Here is a 21,483-nt window from a genome sequence, read left to right as displayed (position 1 = left end):
ACTTAAAGCCCCCTTGAAGGAAGTTTATAGCAAATGGTTTGGGAAACTAACATTCCTAATCTGGAATGATGAGAAATACCTACTAATTGAGATTTAATTTATTTCCGATTTCACTTACGGGGCTGTACATCCACTGTTGGCATTTAGTGACCCAGCTTAGGTTATAGCCCATGCAGGATCTATTGTAGCTGCTCTACTTTCTACAGGTGCCATAGGAATTGTGAAAAGAAAAATGAAAAAAACTTGCAAAATTCTCAGATTACATTTTTCTATGTATCTAATTTTCAGAGATCAAAGCAGGAGTCTCTGACTGTAGACACAAGAGGAGGAGAGGAAATATCGGTCTCTACCTGTAGGCTCTGAAGGCTCTGAAGGCTCCTCATGATTTTGTTTCATCACATCTAAGCCAGAGATTCCCTCCTGCCAGTGTCTTCCTTGGATCACAGCATCAAACCACCTGGGAGTTGTTAGAAATGCAAATTGATGAGCCCATCCCAGACCTACTGAATCAGAATCTTTGGGGATGGGGCTCAGGAATGTCTTTTACAAGATCTCCGGCTGATTTGTTTGCATATTGAAGTAAAAAGCATTGGTTTAGATCTAGAACAGTGGTTCACAAAGAGGGGTCCCCAGACCAGCAAAACCAGCTTCACCTGGGAACTTGTTAGAAATGCAGCTCTTTACCCTGCTCTAGACCTGCTGACTCAGAAACTCTGGGGATGGGCTTCAGCTAAATCTGTTTAACAAGCCCCCCAGGTGACTCTGATACACACTAAAGTTTGATAACCACTGATCTAGAATATGAAGAAGGTAGGTACAACTTGGGACAGTCACCCTAAAAAAAGAGAAAGGGTAAACCAGTGTCTCCCTAATTGTATTATATAGAATAAGGTATTAATTGGTATTCTTGAAATAAAGGGGCTCCTCATCAAATAAATTTGAGAAATACATAATTAAAACTGTTAAATCATTTTTATTTTTCATGGTAAAATTACTCAGCGTAAATATGTATTGTGAATCTCTGAGATAGTTGATAGCAATTTCCAAATTTTACTATGAATTTTTGAACAATACCTAACTCCTAGAAAAAAGTGTGGATAGGTTGTTTGGAGCTATGGATATTTTCATATACACTGTTATTTAAATGTCACAACAATTCTCTAAGACACTGGAGAATGATTATCCCCCAAGATGTGAGGGGACACACTAGTGAGAGATGCAAGATCAACCATGTGATTAGCTTTTCTAAATTCACAAAGTTTGTAAGCGAGGGAACGCCAGTTAAAGAGGTGGGTCCAGGATGCCAATCCACAAGAAGCTCTAAAACCTCACTGGAAATGCTATGAGAATGAGAATTGTAATTTACTAGAAAAATTCTTGGGACAAGACCTCCATGGGGTTGAAAAAGATACCTGGATAAGCAGTTAAGAGTTGGGAGTTGAGAATCTTAAGGGAGATCCTCAAGTAACACCAGGTAACTCTTGTCTGAAGGCTGCTTTGCTGAGTGGGATGGACAAACCTGGAGCAGAGGTAAGTGGATCAGAACATTTTAAGAAACTGATTCCTGCTCTCAGTGATCCTTCACCTCCCCACTTCCTCCCAACAAAGTGCTTAACCACTCCTCTAAATAAATGTTGAATAAGAATACCAATAAAGCAACACCACTGATTTGGAGGTGATCCAAATTATTGGCCAGCCTGTGGCACCCCCATGTATAGGTTCAACCTGGGTGTAATCAAGATTCACCTGTAAGCAGGTCTATCAAATGCCAGTGCCTGTGTCCTCTTGAACCGGTCTTCTCCCTTTAAGTGCTATACTCATGTATAATTGTTATATTCCATTATTACTGGTTAATGCTCTACTTTGACAAGAGCTTAAGTTGGTTTGAAAAGATACTGAATTCTAGTTCTTGAACATATTCTATTGGCTCCCCATCATATTAGTATCAGAATGACAGTAGTGTGAATGAACTTTATTACAATCCTTCCAAGAGATTCTTTAGTGAGTTTCCATTTTTAAAAAAAATTTTGGATAAACAAATATTTTCAGAACCCTTCCATTATAATCTAGCACTCAAGCAAGCACCGTAACCAAATTATGGATCTCAAAGAATTTTGAAGTCAAGTCACACAGGTTTCTGATGTATACAATATGCAATTGTTAGAAGTCTAAGACACTATTTCCTCAACATTATTTTAGTTCAAACCAGTTTAAGAGCCTAAACACATAAGATTTAAGCTACAGCAGTCCATCCACATATTTCATAATATGTCTCATTTTCTGAACAAAGGATTAACAACTTGAATGTAAGAAGCAGGTGTGAGCATTCTAGAAAGGTCAAATCCTTAACACCACCCAGACAAGTCTATAATTTCTGGGCACAGTACATGGCATGTGTGGATTTTGATTCAATATGTTTTCCATAGCGATAGCTTAGAAAGTCACAAAGCCATATCCTACCCACACTTCCATTCCTGGTGGCAGAAGTATTTGCTGATGATTGAAAGATCATGCAAAACAGATGTGAGGGCAGCTGGATTTTCCAGCTATGCTTCAGTGGACTTAGCAGTGGTGCCTGCAATTACCAAATAGCAGAGGGATTTTATTTCAATTGAGTAAAAACAAGAATCTTATGCAACTTTGTCAGTATAACTGGATATATATGCGGTTTCTCTCAACGCTCACTGATGTCTCACCTTTCTCTCCTTCCACTCCTCACACTCTCAGCCTGGAACTAAACTCAACACACTGCGAAGGTAAACAATTAGCTGGGTGTCAACCATTCTGACCTGTTTTCAAGCACCTTATAATAAATAGGTATTATTGACTTCTGTATGTGGAAGTGATTTTAATTGCATTTCCTACAATCTTTTCATCTGTTTGGTATCATATTTGGTGGTATGTACACTTCAAATTGACTTCCTTTCCTTATTCCTGTGGTTTTTTTTGTTTTGTATCCCCAGTGTATGAACTGTGAAATTTAGTGAAAACAGCAAATGGTGCATTGCAGAGAGGACTACCATGGTACAAACTGAAGAAGAGGTGGTCCAATTGCAAACCTCCCAAATAAGACTTCTGTGTGGAAGGCAACTGTGTCAGTCATACAGATACAACTTTTAAGTTTTGCATATTTTATCAAAACTAATAATTCCTAAAACTGTCGTTTACCAACTGAATATCTGGAAATTGTTCCTTAATAGGAGAGTCTCTGAGGGGATGTGGATAAGGTAATACAGTTCCTCCCAAATCTATTAGAAAGTTAAGTCTCAGATTTGTAAGTTAATGTTTATAGAGGATAATTTCTGAGTTTTAATTTTCTCATCTCTAAAATGTGGATTAAAAATACTTGACTCAGAGTTTCTCCAATTAGCATGTACTAGTATACCGTAAGTGTAACAGATGTGTTGACATCTGTAAATATTTCACAAATTACAAAGACTATTCAACAAATGTAAGTTGTTGTAGGTCTTTGGGCTTGTCCCTGCATGCTTTAGTGTGGAGAGGAAATTGTTAATCTCCTTGCTTTCTACTGCTAAATATGGAATGAATATGATTTAAATTTATATAGAAAACTTCTAGAAACTGGAATCCCAATAAACACAAACTTTCATTTACGACTGACTCAACAAATTCATTAAAAAAAAAGAGCCTTTAGTTAATCTTAGTATACATCCAACTAAATCTCTTAAATATTCAGAACTATTCAGCTATCCTGCATGTTTAGAGGATGGAACTTGAAAAACTCAATTAAAGCAACATTATGTTTACTTTGCATATTAAAGTATATTAATTCATTATCAGAGGATTTTTGACAGTGAAGAACAAAGTAAGAAGAATTTCTTGTTCGACTTTCCAATTCACAAAAAATATTCATTGATGTTCTGGGTAATAGAGGTTTCAATTTAGTTAAGAATCTAAAGTTTTATTTTGTACCCAATTATAAATGCACTGCTTTTAGTGCCAAATTCAGCCTTGAGTACCTGCTCTGTGATAATGGACTGGAATAAATATTTCTTTACTATGAGCACGACAATGTCAAGCTTTGTCAGTAGAGGGCGCCAAAGGGCTGTTGCAGGAGAATGCATTGGGGGCTTCTCTTCCTGGTACCAGTCCCAGCATTCTGCTTTTTGTTACTCAGGCTGCACTGGGTCCAGTGACCACCTTGCCATGGCCCTTGTGACCTGGATACTCTGTTCCGGGATTGTCCCTGCAGCACAACTTCCAACTCCCTATGTGCCATTTGTCCATTGACTTCGGCTTGCCTGCCTCCTCGAGGATTATTTCCTCCTTATTGGTCAACTGAGGACCAAGCTCTGGCTTCAGCAACCCAGCAAACTTGTTTGCCACTTAGTGAGCTGCAACCACACTTTAACCAAGATCTGAACCCCAGCCCTTGGGGAAGGGACGCCCTCCAAGTTTGTCCTTCCTTGGTATGATGGTTCGGAGCTGTGTGAACCCCAGGAAAACATGTTCTTAAACTTAACGCATTCCTGTGGGAGTGAACCCTTTGTAAGTACGATTCTTGATGAAGTTACTTCAGTTAAGGTGTGGCACAACCCAATCAGGATGAGTCATAATCCTATTGCTGGAGTCCCTTATATGCAGAATGAAATTCAGACCCAGAAAGCCTCAGGAAGCAAAAAGCTAAAATTCAAGGGAACCCAAAAGAGAATGGAGAGGCCAGGGGAGGCCACCATGTGCATTACCATCTGACAGAGGAGCCAAGCACCAAGGATAACTGGCGGACAGCACCAGGACGCTGGCCTCTGGGAAGAAAGCATCACCTTAATGATGCCTTGATTTGTACATTTTCCCAGCCAAAACTATGAGCAAATAAATTCCCATTGTTTAAGCCAAACCATTGCATGGTATTTGCTGGAGCAGCCCAGGAAACCGAAATACTTGGGTACTCTCTCTCAATCCTAGTTTACCCTTTCGAGTTCTCTTTCCAGTTTCAGTTGTTTTCCTATCATAGCTTAATAATTCTTTACATAAAACTTTTGTCTGCTGAAATTACTGTGTGGTATTGTCTTCTGATCCAGACTGACACATCAGGTGGAACTAAACATTTTTCTCTAGGCCCTAATTTATACTCCCTATTATTATCCATATTGATACTGCTACAGATCACCCAGAACTTCCTGGATTTTCAGGCTAAACCCTAATAGATTTACATCATTGATTCTTGGGCCAGAAGTACTGGGTTCAGTTCAGTGCCTCTCAACTTGCTTATTGTTTATTTTTATTCTAAGCATTTCTAATAGTACCAGAAAATTATTAAGCAGTAGCATAATAATTCAGAGCAAAATGAATGGTAAGTTTCAGTTGATAAAACCAGAATTTAACTTATATTTCTAAATTCATACTTGAAAAGCTCCATGGATTTTTCTGCTCTACCTTTCATTCAACCAAGGAAGCTCGAGACTGTCAGGGTTTTCAAACAAATAGAGATGGAGCAAGCTTCTGGGGTCAGATAACATCAATAAAGGGTCACCTAAGCAAAGACTTATTCATGCAATAACTATTATTGATATGAATATTGGAGTTTAATGTACCTTTCTATTTACCAAGGGAACAGTTTGGCATGTCAGTGATTAAGTAAGAAAAATCAAAAGACATCTTAAGGTATTATAGTATACAAAAATACTTTAAACAAACAATTTAGTTTTGGGTACAGTAGAATAGCACCAGCTGTGAGTGCTTTATAAGTGAAGAAAAAGAAAAAGGAAAACAAACAAACAAACAAAACAGGTATATTTGAACTAGAAAGCAAATGTAACAATTTGGAACCTGAAGATGTAAAACTAATTTGGAACGCAAATATAAAGCAGAAACTTTATCCTTGCATAAGAGACCATGTCAATCAATTCATAGACCTGGCACCGACATCACTTTCCTTGGGAACTATAAGCCTGAAGGGAAATTGAAAAATTATATTCTCTGTGAATTCTAAAGTTTTATTTTTCTCCCTGAAGTCAGTGATTGGTGGTTTTCTGACATGGAAATGTTGTATTCTTCCACATTAAGCAACGGCTCCAAGCTTTATTGTCTGATTACACGCAATTACAGAAATGGGGAAAAAATGGCTTTCTTGGCAAACTTTCATTTAATAGGGCTCTCCCAGTGCTCTGCCATTAGTGCCATTCAGTAAACGCATTTCACTTTCCCCCAGCTCTGTGTAGAAGCCACACATTTATTAATCATTGATGCAATCTTGCCACCTACTCAGCCTCTAAATCATACAATAAAGAGTAAAAGTTCAGTAATATAATACCATAGACAAATGGTTAGTTCTAAATTCTCTCCATAAAATGAACAGTTGAGGTAAATCAGATGCTTGCCACATTAAAGAGTGTATACCTATCTCCTAAGTATGATAAATACACAGTCCCTTTTTACTCTTGGGAGGGAGATTTCACAAACTTTTGGGCTCATTGCTGATTTTAATACTCTCATTCATATGTACAACATAAAACTGTATCAGTCTGAGATATCTGTTAGGTAGACATGTGTCCTAGCCCGTTTCCTCTTTTAAATTTTAAATACTGCAAAGGAACCATTTTCCCGTGAGGCTCCCACACGTGGGATGGAACCTTCTCTGTGGAATTTTGGCACCCTAGTAATTAGTGGTTATGAGTGGGAGCTGCTCTCTCTCAGCAACTCCTATTCTGCCATCAGTCAAGTGTGATTCTGTAATAAATTTCCACAAAGCAAACTATTTCTGGTAATTCTCCCTAATTAACACCAGGCCTGCTAATAATACATCAGTACCTATGTGTTTCTGATATAAGCAAGATCTTGTCTTAGAGTACTCTAAAAGGGAAAACGCCAATCTAAATTAAGCTTTTGCTGGCAAAAGGGATTTTATATGCAGTTCTGTAAGAAAACCTTTGATAATCTTATATTGGGGACATTTGACCAGAAAACACTGAGCAAGAGAAAAGTGTGTTCTGGTTTGAGCACTGAATGGGGATTTACTGTGAACACACACTGTTGAGTCTTAAGCCTACAAATCTTGTACAGGATTACTGTTTCTTAACGAAGGAATGACAGATCTCTTATTTTGTTGGTGCATTTTAATGTGCAATGATGTGATTGATAGAAACCAAACAGCGGCTATTAAAACGTCAGATGCAGACTCAATGCCCTTAAAAGTTTGGCTTCTGGAGTTTATATACTGTGAGCAAACAGACTTGAATTTGTCTTTTATTCCCAATATACAGTTTGCAACAGAAACATTTCTTCTAACTTTATACCGTTGGAAAAAAAATCTTACCAGAACCAACAAACACCAGGAGAGCTTTTCTACATCATTGAAGTCATTTATTTATTAAGAATGTGCACATTAAGGTATTACTGTACTGATTGTATCTCATGTGATTTTTTATTAGAAAATGTACCCAAAAGCAAAACAGCACAGACATATACAAACTTTAAAAACTTAAAGAAACAGAAGATTGAGATTAATATATAGGCAAATGGTACATTGAGACCCCAATCCAACACATTTAAACATTTGGGGGACTGGGGAAAAACTAAGGCCAGGTTAGATTTGTATAAAACAATTCAGTATATGTTTTCCCTTCCCTTATGTCTGAAAGCCCCTTTGTTCAGCAGGGATGACTAACTTCCAAATATCACAAAATGTTAATATCAGGCTAAATTCACACTTGAACAAGGGGAAAATGAAGGAATTATTTTCTACAAAAGTAGTTCTAATATAGACCATTTAAAAATGGTAACAAATACATTTTTGCTGTAGATAATTTTAAACATAATGCCACATTAATATTTTTAATATTTAAACTCTTATTTATATTTGTTTTAATACAGTTACCATCCCAAATAATGAGGTTTTAGTCCTAGACTCTAAATGTAACCTGAATCCACAAGAAATATGTAAGGTTACTATATGCATAAGCAGAGGGGATAATTTTCAGGTGGCTACTTCAATGGGCAACATTCAGTTCTTTAAGTCCAGAGAAATATTATAAATCTGAACCTATCACTAAAATTTTGAACTTTGGAAATCCAAGTAGGCAGTGTTTTTAGAGTCATGTATTGTGATTTTAATCTGTTATATCAATTACAGGATTCCAAAATATACATCTAGGAGAGGCTAAAAGTGAATGCTCTCCACTGAAGAAGTAATAATAATAATAAATGCTTTTGACATGGAATATTTATAACCAGAAAAATAAATATTCAGGGAGCTCACAGAAGAATAAAGTGCTCTGCCAGTTATTAATAGATTAATGCTTGTGTATTAAATATGGCCTTCTCCACTGGAAAATACAAAGATTCTTCTGGGTAATGTTCAATATTTATTTCACAGGATTAACTGTTTTAAGAACAGATATAGAGCTTTGCCACAGAAGAGACAGACAAAGCACAAAGACAAAATGATAAATTAAGAAGCAACATTACCCTTTTAGGGATAAAATTTGGAGAAATGCAACATCATGCTCCACGAATAATATGTAGAAAGAAAGGTCTAAAAAAAAAATGAAATCCTTAATGAATGTAAGATAACTTTATGAGAAATCCAGGCCAAATAAAAGGCTTTGAAGAAAATACCTAAATGCCATTGACTTATCAAATATTATCTTGACCTACATGTAAGCTAAAAAGGCAAAACTAAATAAAAATAGCTCCACAAAACCAAAACAAAACAAAGCTATTTTGTATTGTCTAACGCAAAAGACTGACATAAAGATATGTGACAATGCACATCAGCCAACATGTCTTCTACAGGGGATTTCAGCAGCAATGAGGAATAATGCATAATTCAGTTCCAGCACTTTATTTCAAGAGAAACTTCCCACCTCCTTACAAGTTGCAGGCTGAGGAGGTAGTTTGGGGTTGCTGTTGGTGGAGCATTCAGTTTGCCACTTTGGTCCCCCCTTCTCATTCTTTTATCCCCAGTTAATGATTATCTGCATATAATATAAATCTGCTAGATCATAAATTAACAGCTTTCAGGACAGATGCCTTGAAAGTTCTCAGGGAGGTTAAACAAATATTGTAGCCTAAAACCTCCCTCTTTAACAAACCTGCACACAATGGAAGTGAAGTCCTTAGTGAGTGATGGGGCAGGAAGAGCTCTGTCTCAACTTTACAAGCACCTTACACCAAACAAATTTAAATTATAATTTAGTGGGATCACAGGCTTTCATCGTTCCAGAAACAGAGAACAAAGAGAAAAACTATCCAATGCCATCATGATCTGTCTTCTCACTGGGCAAATATAAACTGAATCCATAATTTCTCCACAGTTGTTTCTCTGTCTCCATGTGGAGCTATATAATTCTGTCCCTGAATCAGGAAAACAAACGGGACAATCTGAATAATAAATTGTCTTCCAGTACTACTCTACCAAACCTCTGAAAATAAAAACTCTCCAAACTTTATGATTACACTGAAAGTAGTTTGTGTATTATTGAGAAAGAACTATCAAAAACAACAAAAAACAACAAAACCACAACTAACTAGGTTTTATCACACTCCCAAGCCAATCTTCTAGTTATTTTTCTAATGTAGAATTAAAGAAACAAATGAGTGCTCTCAAACCTTTATGGTTAGTAGTAAAACTCTGAAATTGACTCAATTGATTTTTTGTCTAAAAGGGGGAGAATTTCTTTTTTGTTTTGGGTAAAGACCTCTGATTTACTATAAATTCCCAATGACATTCTTTACTACTTATTCTCTTTAAAGAGAGAGAAAAAACTAACTTCAGAGCTCAAAGTTATTTAACTGGTTCTTTACCTTAGCATGAGGGAAGGGAAAAAAAAATGGAGTTTGAATAACACAGGTGACGAAATTTACACAATGAATAGAAACAGTCATATACTAATAAAAGGCAAAAACTCGAGATTATAAACTATGTGGTAGTTTTTGGAGGAGAGAGAAATGGGAGTTTTCTTATTGGTATGACACATTTTGATTAAAAAAATCTGATTGGCCTCTCCTATCAGAATGAACAACTGAAAGACAAAAAGATTTACATATGTTTTAAAAAATTGACACTGATAAAATTATGGGTTAAAACACCTATTTAGTGTTATAAAGATAAACAATCACTTAGTTTTTTTAATACAGTGATTCTCTTATTGATAAGGCTTATGGCAGTTTTCATTGCCTTTTACAGATTCACTCATAACTACCTAACAAGGAAAGAAGGAATTATTTCAGCATAGAGGTTGAAGTTCTTATTCTAAAATTTAATTCTTCACTAATTTATTCTAAGATGAATTTAATAGTCAACCAGGAAATTGGTTTTTATACCAGTTATTTCATGGGCAGAAAATACAGGAAAAAAAGTATTAAAAAATACCGAACGGTTTCTTTCTTTACTTTATGAAGCCAAATATTTCCTCACAGACTTGGTTTTTAAAGCTGGAATTTATCCCTTCAGGGCCACTATTATTTTTTAAAACTCTATATAATACTAAACTAAAAATTGGTAATTTTAATTCTCCTTTCTCTTCAAATTTCTTCTCTTCCCTGAACTGCTGACTTCTAAAAATTCACAGAATGAGCATGTTTCTTGCAAAGTGGCTTGTCCTTCTTGGAGAAAAAGGTCTGACCTTCCAAACTTTCACAACACACCTGAAAAAGAAGTATTATTTAAGAGAATATTATTATTTTGTCAAGTATACCTAAGAAGGGGAAGGTGATTTTACCTCCAAAGGATAATATGACAAAGCACTTTAGTTGGCTGGTGTTAGACACTCTGACATTTCATAATTACTATGACATTTCATGTACTCTTTGAAAGTAATGAAAAATGACTTTTTCCTGGAATATAATCTAATTTGCTTAAGTCACTGATCATTATTTTTCTTTATTGGGAGAGAAGCAGTTAGTGCTAATGAAAAAAATAATACATAAAGAGGTCATATTAAGTATACTTTCTCTCCCCAAATTCCGATCAATGCTGTAAATCTGCTTCCTGTTTTGGATAACCAATGCATTCAGAAAGAAACACAATTCAATTGCTCTTCAAACTTTTCCAAGCCCAACTTTAACCTGCCTCCAAATACACAGGTATAATAAACTCGCTGCTTCTTTTTAACTTGTTTCTTTGTTTCCTAGAGTAAAATCCCTGCCCCACATCCTGGATGATTATATAGTCAGTTAAGTATCCACATTTATGTCTTCTTGTTTTTTCTACTGCATTTGTTAATTATAATGCTGATAAGCAGCTCTACCAGAGAGTAGGAAAAGGCAAACCTGCTAAAAGTTGTTGCTCTTTTAATAGGTTTTAAAGAGTCCAAGGGATGGATGAGGTAAACAAGAAAGGGTTCAATGGTAATGTTTGGGGAAATTGTTCAACTTCAATTAACATTACTTTTTCAACTTCATACAATGGACATTGAAAACTGTTAGATATACTAAATCAAATTAAAAATCAAACATCAAGCAGAACATCTTTAACTGGATATTGCTTTCTAAACATACACACACAAATCTTAGGTTAATGTCAATCTGTGAAATCTATCCTTAGCATTAAAAAATAAAACCAAAAATATTAATAAAATATCAAATTAAATAAGTAAATATTTCACTGCATGTTTATTGTAGGCTTCATGGGGTATGGCTAAGGAAACAAATGAATCAACATATAGTTTACTCTCAGTGTTAATTCAACAACAGATGTTTATAATTGTTTATTTCTATTTTAAGCATCTAATGTTTCCAAAAACTACTACAAATATTCCAATAAAATCAAGCTTAAAACCAGGAATCTTAACTATTTTAAGAAATATATAAGTTCTCCTTATAAAGAAAACTACATTAATAATAGTATTTTCTCTAAAGGGGTAAGCATCTTATTCTGTGCCAAATAAGTTTAAAAGGTGCCAAAAATTGTTATAAACAACTTGCAAATATCACTGTAAAATGGTTTTTCTTCAGCTTCGAAGGACTGAAAGACATAAGTGCTATGATTTCTATTAACTACCTAGGCTAGAACTGGGCATACTAAGCTCTCTTAATTAGGAAACCAAGTTTACTTACTGAGCAGACAAAGCAAGTGTCATGCCAGGTATAACCCAGAGCTTCCAGGAACATGTCGCCAGCTTCTATGGGAAATTCACATCCACGGCATATGGTACCAAAGAGAGCATAATAATCTGTATTGGAGGAGGAGGGGGAGAGACTTAGTTCAAACACCACAAAGTGACTAATGTGTCCATCAAATTCACTTAATGAACACCTGAAGAGGCACAATTCAAATAGAAGACAAACTTCTGTTTTGTTTAGAGCACTAAACTTGGTGCATATCAGAATACTCTGTAAGTCCTTATATCAATTTACCTTTCTGAGATGTAAAGAACCTACTATTTTAAAGGCAACTTTTAAAATACATATGCAAAGGGCCATAAATAATTAATAGACATAAATTAAAGTAAAAGCAGGTTTTAGAAATATTAGCAAAGTTGCTTAAAATTTCAAGACTTCAAGGACTAAAGTCAGGTACAGGTTTAAGTTTCTTTCAGTTGCTAAAAAAAAAAGAAAGGATCTAATAATCACTTAAAGAAATGTTATGGAAGTTTATATATCTGACTCCCTTACTAGACTTGAGGCTCCTGAGAGAAGGTACAGGGTCTTTTTGTCTTTGTATTCCAAAAACCTGGAACAGGACCTAGGTATAGTAGATAATATGTAATAAATATCCATTAAACACAACTGAAAATATAAAAGTGGTGGATATGTTCACTTGGTACACACTTAGCATTGGGAAATTCCTTTATTGTAAATGTTTTTATTTAGCTTTGCCTTTATTTTTGTGTTTGGTTTCAGGTCAAAACATCCTTTAGAATCAGAGTTCTTAGAAAGCAGCAACAAAATCAGAATAAAATAGGACAATGTGAAAAAACCTGGTAAACTGCAAAACTATGTTTATTACTATATGCAAGCAATACTGTGTGTTTAAAGCTGATAAAAATAAAGATTGTAGTAATTAGAAAACCATAAGGACACAGCATAATATTTGGCTTAAGATACATGTTTAACATGTTTTATATTTCTCTTGGTAAAAGTTTTTTATACAACTTAACATTTTAATTATATTTCTAAGTGTAACATTTCTCTCCAACTATGTAAGTGCCCAAATATGTATGAAGAACAACACTATTCTCTGACAAACTACTGGTAGACATGACTTTCTAAAAAGATACAAAAGGACCTGCAATCACTAGCAACATTAAGACTAATAAACATAAATCAAGAACAAAGGGTGATACTAGCAAATGCTGACAGTGTATCAGACTTGGTATGGAAAAAAAGAAGTTACAAGAAACTTCTGTGAATAAGTGCCATGACTAAGATTTTAGCTGAACTGTATCACAACAATATTAGCCACATTTTTTTCCCTGTATTTTCCTTTCAATTTTATGACTTCATGCTGAAAATCCTTAGCCAGAACACCATTTCCTTGACACAGATTACAGTTCTAAAACACTAGCAGAATTTCTGTCTGAGAAAGCAGTTTTGACAAGATGTTTTCCTGCTAATACTAAATTAGAACTTACTAGTGTTTTAATATTATTTTATGAAGTTACTCTCACTACTGTGTCTACTCCTGGTTCATACTTTGGCCTTTATGGTTTTGCAGTCTACCAAGTTTATTTTACAGCTCCAAACCACCATAGTATCTATTGAGCAAATACAATTGAAAATTCAGTCTGGGATGGAGGAGAAAGTAGGCTATCATTTGCAACTTAATTCATCTTTCTTAGCAATCTTCAAAATCCTGAATTCCTTAGCACCATTTGCTCAATACAAATTGTGGTGGTTCGGAGCTGTATGCACCCCAGAAAAAAACATGTTTTTAAAACTTAATCCATTTCTGGGGGTGTGAATCCATTGTAAGCCAGACACCTTTTGATGAGGCTATTTAAGTTAAGATGTGACCCATTTCATACAGGATGAGTCTTAATCCTATTACTAAGGCCTTTATAAAAGGAAGCAAGACAAAGAGAGAAAGCCAGGAAAGGAAGAAATTGAAAGCCATGAAACCTAGAAGAGAAGGGAGAGACCAACAGATGCCGCCATGTGCCTTGCCATGTGGCAGAGGAGTCAAGGAGCCAAGGATCAACGGCAGCTGGTCTTTGGGAAGACAGTACTGCCTTGATGATGCCTTGATTTGGACATTTTCCCAGGCTCTATATTCCCATGAGTGAATAATTCGCATTGTTTAGGCCAAAGCATTTAATGGTATTTATTTAAGCAGCCTAGGAAACTAAAACACATATCTATAGGGTCCTGTTATGTGCAGGCACTGTTCTAGGTACCAAGGGTTACAGTGGTGAAGAAGACAAATGTGGTTGTTCTCCTCATGAGGCTTATATTACTGGGAGCAGGATGTCACTATTTATTATATTTTAAAAATAATGAAAATAGATAATTTCAGATTGTGGTAAGTGCCATAAAGGAAAGAAAATTGTGATGTGATACAGAATAACTGTTCTAGGCACTGGGGGAGGGGACATGAGGTACTACATTACATAGGAGGGTTAGGAAAGGTCACTCTGAGAAGGTTAATAGTTGTGATGAGACTTGAAGAACAAAGAGGAGCCACCACAAAGAAGCTAGGGAAGATCATTCCAGTTAGAAGAAATAGCAAGTACAAAAGTCCTGAGGCAGGAAAGATCTTAGCCTGTTCAGAAACAGCAAAGCGGTTGGGTATGGCTAGAACCTAGTGATAGTAGGTAAGATGGGAAGAGATAAGGTTGGCAAAGCAGGCCATGGTACAGAATATAGTTTTTATTCTAGTGGAAGCCAGTGAAGGGTTTTAAGCACAATCTAATTCACATCAAAAAAATATTACTGTAGCTGCTATTTGGGGATTGCAGAGAAGGAGGTATATCATTTAGTTGGCTATTACAGTGTCCAGGCAAAGGGTGAGAGAGAGAGAGCTGGATTTAGTAGTGAAAGCTGAGATGGAGAGAAATTAACGGATTCAATATACAGTGGGGGAGGTAGAACTGCAAGGACTTACTAATGGGATTGGATATGGGGAAAACAACAGAAAGAGCAGAATTCAGTGGACAATGGGGCCATTTATCCAGACAGGGAAGACTGAGTTAAGAACAGGTTTGGGAGGTTAAAGAAAAAGAATACCAAGTTCCTCAGAAGCAACATTTAAATAAATCTTCAAAAATATTTTATATTTTCTAAGCAATTCATTAGGTTCTTAAAAAATCTGCCAGTTAGTCAAAATGTCTTGTTAAGCTTCAGGAAAATTAAGTGGAATTCCAAAATGTGAAACATTCTGGTTAAATGAGGCCTGCAGACAATCTGTCCCAAAATGGCACATGGGGGACTTCTCTGGAATTTTCAGGACTTCCTGGTGGACAGTCTGGAATAGATCCAGGTTCGTCCCAATTAAGGAGCTAAAAGGATGGTGAAAACAGGAGAATATGGAGTGAACAAAAGAGGTGAATGAGGTTAATACAGCCTCAATTAGAAGCTGTTTCTTTAATTTGACTACCTTGGAATACTGAAAGAAGTTTTAGCACCCCACCTTGAGTTTTAAGGTAGAACAACAATAACACTCAATAATGGAAATGCAGTGATAGTGAGTGGAAGAATGATAAGGGAAAAATATTTTATTTTTTGAAACATGCATGTGTGGCAGTAATATCTAGGAACGAGCATGTGGTGGTTTGGAACTGTATGTGCCCCAGAAAATCATGTTCTTAAAGCTAATCCATTCCTGTGGTTGTGGACCCACTGTATGTAGGATCTTTTGATAAGGTTACTTCAGGGTGGATCTTAAGCCTCTTACTGGAGTCCTTTACAAGAAAATGGAATTCAGAGAAAGAGAGAAAGGCAGGGAAGCAAGAAGTTGAAAGCAAAAAACCTGGAAGAGAAGAGAGACCAGCAGACACTGACATGTGCCTTGCCATGTGACAGAGGAGTCCAGAATCACTGGCAGCTGGTCTTAAAGAAAGCATCACCTGATGATGCCTTGATTTGGACATTTTTCTCAGCCTCAAAACTATAAATTTGTAAGTTAATAAATTCCCATTGATAAAGCCAATGCATTTCCTGGTATCTGCTTTGAGCAGCTGAGCACACTAGAACAGAGCAATATTAATAAATGAGTGTTATGAAAGTTTGCTTACAGTCTTTGGGAAGGAAAAGGAAGTGTGCACAGTTCATATAGTAAGACAAATGTACCAGACAGGTCCTTATAGCCTAGTGTGTTAAAAATAATTTTACCCAGGGAGCAATCCAAGCCAGGATTGCCCTCCCATTCAGTAAAAGTAACAAGATTATGAATTTATTTTCAAGGCTGTTTCCTTAAAATAGCAAATCAACATATTCAAAAGTAGAATGCTTCCCATGTTTATAACTACTCAAAATTTATTACTGGAGTATAAGTGGTGGCTTTAAGCTACACAATTTGGTAGAAAATTTGTATCCATAAATTAATAGGTATTCAAACAAAATATTTTTTTCTTACTAAGTAATATTTACATGCTTAATTCTCTTAATGACATTGGGAATATCTGTTTTGACAAAAGTCACTTTAAAAAGTTCACATAGTTTTTTGCTATATATATTTAGAGTAACATTAAATGCCCTCAAAACAATTAAGAAAACAACTTGCCTAACATTATCTTTCAACGTACAGCAATATAAGGATTAACGTTTGACCTTTATTCGAGACTTAAGACACCAATGGCTTCATGATCTTACCTGTCTCACAGTATGGTTCACCATCCTCTAAGTGAAAAACATTATTACGAATGGGTTTTCCACAGGCTACACATACAAAACAGGACACATGCCAAGTTTGCTTCAAAGCATTGATGACTTCCTGTCACAGAAAGGATACAAAGGAAGATGACAATAAATAAATAAATAAATGAATGCTTACTCCGATAGTTGTACGAATACTGCACACAAAATAGACACACACGTTTTTTCTTGAGTGTTTCATCTAGATAACATAAGATACTTAAGGACAGAGTTGCAAATCATCTCAATCAATTCATTATGTGTGTTCTTCACAAATACACATGAATAAACCTACTTTAAAAAAAGTAAAAAAAATTTGAAGAAAAAGTAAGAGTTCATAAGTGCTTGTTATAATATATTCTGCTTCCTTTCAAAGGGTGTCAGGAAACATTCATTAATTTAATTTATAATGATTTCATAGTACTATCTTGAAAATGTTTTGGGGGAATGGGGAAGTATTTTAAAGCTAAAACAAACCTAATGCATTGGCACATTATGGAAGCAATAATATAATCAGTATAAGCCAATCAGTTTACATATGTTTAGGGTTAGCTGTGACCTGAGGATTATATTAAGCACATACTCATGTAAGTGTCTAAAATTTACCTAAAGCATGGATTCTAGTCAACAATGGCCCCATGGTTAAATTTACTATGTTATATATATGGGTCAGATTCTAATTTCTAAAAGAGGCTTTGTGGTAGTTGGATTGACAGAAAGAGATGGAACCATTAAATATTATATTTTTGAAGAACAGTTAATAACATGTTTTTTTTTCTCTCCATATTTATAAAAAAAAAAACACCAAAAAACCAGGATACTATTAATAAAGTATGGTTACAATTTTGTAAATGAATTACTTGTAAAGAGCAAACTGGAAGAAAATGGAACATAAAGTTAACACTGATTATCCAGGTGGCTAAACATATACAGGTCACTTAAATTTTACTCTTTATATTTTATATTTTCTACTTTTTCTAGAGTGAAAGTGTTTTTCTTTTACAATAAAAAATACTGTCAAATAAAAGAAAATGATATAGGATGAATTACTGGCAAAAGAAAAAGTCACACTTCATTACAACAAATGTGCACTGAACCAAATCACTGCATAAAGCTTCTAGCATATACATCCCTTTCCATCCTTGAGACACATTACCATGCCTTCTTTAATAGGTAACCAAACAACTAAAATGCAATCCAGAGAATATATATTCTTTTTTTTTTAAAATGTTTCAGACATATTTTATTGTAAAATATAACATATATGCAGAAAAGTAACAGATTTCAAAGTACAGTTTAACAAGTAGTTATAGAGCAAATGTCAAAGCATAGTTAAGGGTTACAGTTCCACAATTTCAGGTATTTCCTTCTGGCTGTTCTAATACACTAGAAACTAAAAAGAATTCTCTGTATAATGATTCAGTTGTCATAATCATTTGTTAAATCCTAACTTCTCTGTTACAACTCCTCCCTCTCATTTAATCATTCTTTCATTCTTCAGGTGTATCTAGGCAACAACCATTCTAACTTCTTCATGTTGAAAAGGGGTGCTGACATTATGGGGTAGAGGAATGCAACCGGTTGATGTTCTTGGAGAGACTGGTACCTCTGGGTTTCAGGGCTTATCTGGCATGGGAACAATCTGAAGGTTTTAAGTTTCTGAAAAATAAACTTAATAAATGAAACTTTTATAGAACCTTAGATGGAGCCCTGGGTTTTCTTGAACACTGTTGGTTGGGGCTTGGCACAACGTGGCAATGTGCAATATCTGGCTAAAGTTTGTATAGGAGTAACCTCCAGAATGACCTCTCGACTCTATTTGAAATCTCTTAGCCACTGAAACCTTATATTGTTACATTTCTTTTTCCCCCTTTTGGTCAAGAAGGCATTGTCAATCCCATGTTAGGGCTGGGCTCATCCCTGGGAGTCATGTCCCACATTGCTAGGAGGACCTACATCCCTGAAGTCAAGTCCCATGGAGGCAGGGGGTGGATGAGTGGGAGGGTAATAAGATTATTTGCAAAATTTGGCTTAGAGAGACCACATATGAGCAACAAAAGAGGTTCTCTGGGGGTAACTTTTAGGCATGTTTTTAAGTAGGCTTAGCTTCACCATTACAGAAATAAGTTTCATAAGCCCTCAAGATCGAGAACTTGGCTTATTAAATCCAAGTCCCTAATGCTTGAGAGAATATAACTTTCTATTATCTACCCAAAATACACTGGAATGTATGAGGGTATTACATTAAGCTATACAGAATCACCAGATCTCATTCCCTATTCTAGGCTCCATGTATTTAGGTTGTTTAATTAAACTGGCCAGACAGGTTAAGTTAGATAGTGTGCTATAGAAAATATAAATTTTGGACAAAATAAACATCCCTTCCTTTGGTCTCACAGAGGAGCTGAAGTTTTAAAATACAGACAATATCATCCTTTACCCTGTATTCTGATTCACCTTAGTCCCAACCAGATCAGCTTCATTTATTTCTTTAATTAAGTCTGAATTCTGTTTCATCTTCCATAACTGTTGCTGTATGGAGTAATGCTGACTTTCAGAGCTGCAGAACTCTGAGTCTTAGGTGTCACACAGGTACCCACAGATACAGGGAACTACCAAGGTAACACAAAGAGCACACCATCTCTGAATTTAGAACTAACACTGAAAACTCAAGAATAAATATGACTGGTGTATGAGCTTACAATGTAGGCCCTAATATTCTTATAAGCATTTCCTAAATGAGATCATACAGTATTTGTCCTTTTGTTTATGGCTTATTTTGCTCCACATAATGTCCTGAAGGTTCATTCACCTTGTTCCATGCCTCACGACTTCATTCCTTTCTGTACGCACACAACATTCCATTGTATGTATACATCACAGCTTACCCTTCCTCCCTTCCTCTCATCAATCAATGGACACTTCAGCCACGTCCATCGATTGGCTATCATGAATAATGCTGCCATAACCATCAGTGTGTATATGTCTATCATGTCCCTGCTTTCCATTCTTCTGAGTATATTCCCAGTAATGGGATAGCCTAATCCTAGGTGACTCTACATTTAGCCTCCTATGGATCTGCTATATTACCCTCAGAAGGGGCTGCACCATTCTACTTCCCTACCAACATTGAAAAGGTTTACCTCTCTCTCCACAACTTCTCCAGCACTTGTATCTTTCTGTTTATTTATTTATTTGAATCGGCAGTTTTTGTTGATATAGTCACATAGCATATATTCCATCCAAAATATCCAATCAATGTCTCATAGTATACTCACTCAGTTGAACAATGATCATCACTCTCTATTTTAGACAATTTTCATTGATCCAAAAAGAAAAATTACAGACAGAGCCACACAAAAAAAGAAAACCCAAAACACCCCATATCGCTTATTCCTCCCCAATTATTTACTCCTCTTATTGGTGTGGTACTAGCAAGATATTACTGTTAAATATAGTCCATGGCATGCAATAGGTAATTTTTCTCCTATACCACTCTACCATTAACTCTTGGTACAAGTGTCATGCATTTGAAGCAGTTCAAGCAAGGACTTATTTATATTTGTAGTGTTAATCGGTGAGATACATGACTTTAAACAACCCTCCTCAATTGCATTCACCTTCAATAAGGCACTATTACTTATAATCCCCATAATGAACTATCATCAACTCTATCCATTCCGAAACATTTAAGATCAACCTCATTATCAAATTTGTACATATTAGGTAGCTGCTCTCCCTTCTCTAGCTTCTATCTCTAGTTCCCCTATATTCTACATTTTATTACTCCAAGTTTACATTTTCTAGGTGGTTCATATTAGTGAAATTATACAATTTCTATCCTTTTGTGTCTGGCTTATTTCACTCAGCCTTATGAAATATGTCATCCATATTAACACATGCTTCAGGACCTCATTTCTTCTTAATGCTGCATAATATTCCATTGTATGCATATACCACATTTTGTTTATCCACTTGTCTGTTGATGGACTCTTGGATTATTTCCATCTTTTGGCAATTGTGAATAATGCTGCTATGAACATTGGTGTGCAAATGTCTGTTTGTGTCACTGCTTTCAGATCTTCTGGGTATACACTAAGTAATGGAATTGCTGGGTTGTAGGGCAACTCAATATTTAGTTTCCTGAGGAATGCCAATTGTCTCCACAGCAGCTGTACCATTTTACATTCCCACCAGCAGTGAATAAGTGCTTGATTTTCTCCACATCCTCTCCAACATTTGTGGTTTCCTGATTGTTTAATAGTGGCTATTCTTATAGGTGTGAGATGATATCTCATTGCGGTTTTGATTTGCATTTCCCTGATAGCTAATAAAGAGGAACATTTTTATAGCCATTTGTATTTCCTCTTTGGAAAAATGTCTATTCATATCTTTTGCCCATTTTACAACAGTTTGTCCCTTTGTTGTTGAGTTGTAGGATTTCTTTATATATACTAGATATCAATATATTATCAGATATATGGTTTCCAAATATTTTCTCCCATTGAGTTGGTTCTCTCTTCACTTTTTTGACAAACTCCTTTGAAGCACAGACATGTTCTATCTTGAGGCACTCCCATTTATCTATTTTTTCTTTTGTTGCTTGTGCTTTAGGTGTGCGGTATAAGCAGCTACCTCATCACCAGGTCTTGAAGATGTTTCTCTATATTTTGTTTCAGGAGTTTTATGGTATTGGCTCTTATATTTAGGTCTTTGATCCACTTTGGGTTA

At 35.6% G+C, this 21,483-nt stretch overlaps 1 protein-coding gene across 4 annotated transcripts in view; it reads right to left on the bottom strand.

Moving 5' to 3' along the window:
• Positions 1–7,306: 7,306 nt before the first annotated feature.
• PDLIM5 (PDZ and LIM domain 5) overlaps positions 7,307–21,483 on the bottom strand; it is a 251,147-nt gene continuing 236,970 nt past the window's right edge. For all 4 annotated transcript variants that reach the window (XM_037830279.1, XM_037830275.1, XM_037830278.1 and 1 more), the window contains 3 exons: positions 16,711–16,831; positions 12,019–12,134; positions 7,307–10,608 (listed from right to left, as the gene is read on the bottom strand). In XM_037830279.1, coding sequence (XP_037686207.1) covers positions 10,519–10,608; positions 12,019–12,134; positions 16,711–16,831 — 327 coding nt within the window. In that variant the 3' untranslated portion in view covers positions 7,307–10,518. The remainder of the gene's footprint in view (positions 10,609–12,018; positions 12,135–16,710; positions 16,832–21,483) is intronic.

This window comes from Choloepus didactylus, chromosome 3 (assembly GCF_015220235.1).
Source record: "Choloepus didactylus isolate mChoDid1 chromosome 3, mChoDid1.pri, whole genome shotgun sequence".
In the NCBI taxonomy this organism is placed as follows: domain Eukaryota; kingdom Metazoa; phylum Chordata; class Mammalia; order Pilosa; family Megalonychidae; genus Choloepus; species Choloepus didactylus.
This window is presented reverse-complemented; position numbering and strand designations above follow the sequence as displayed.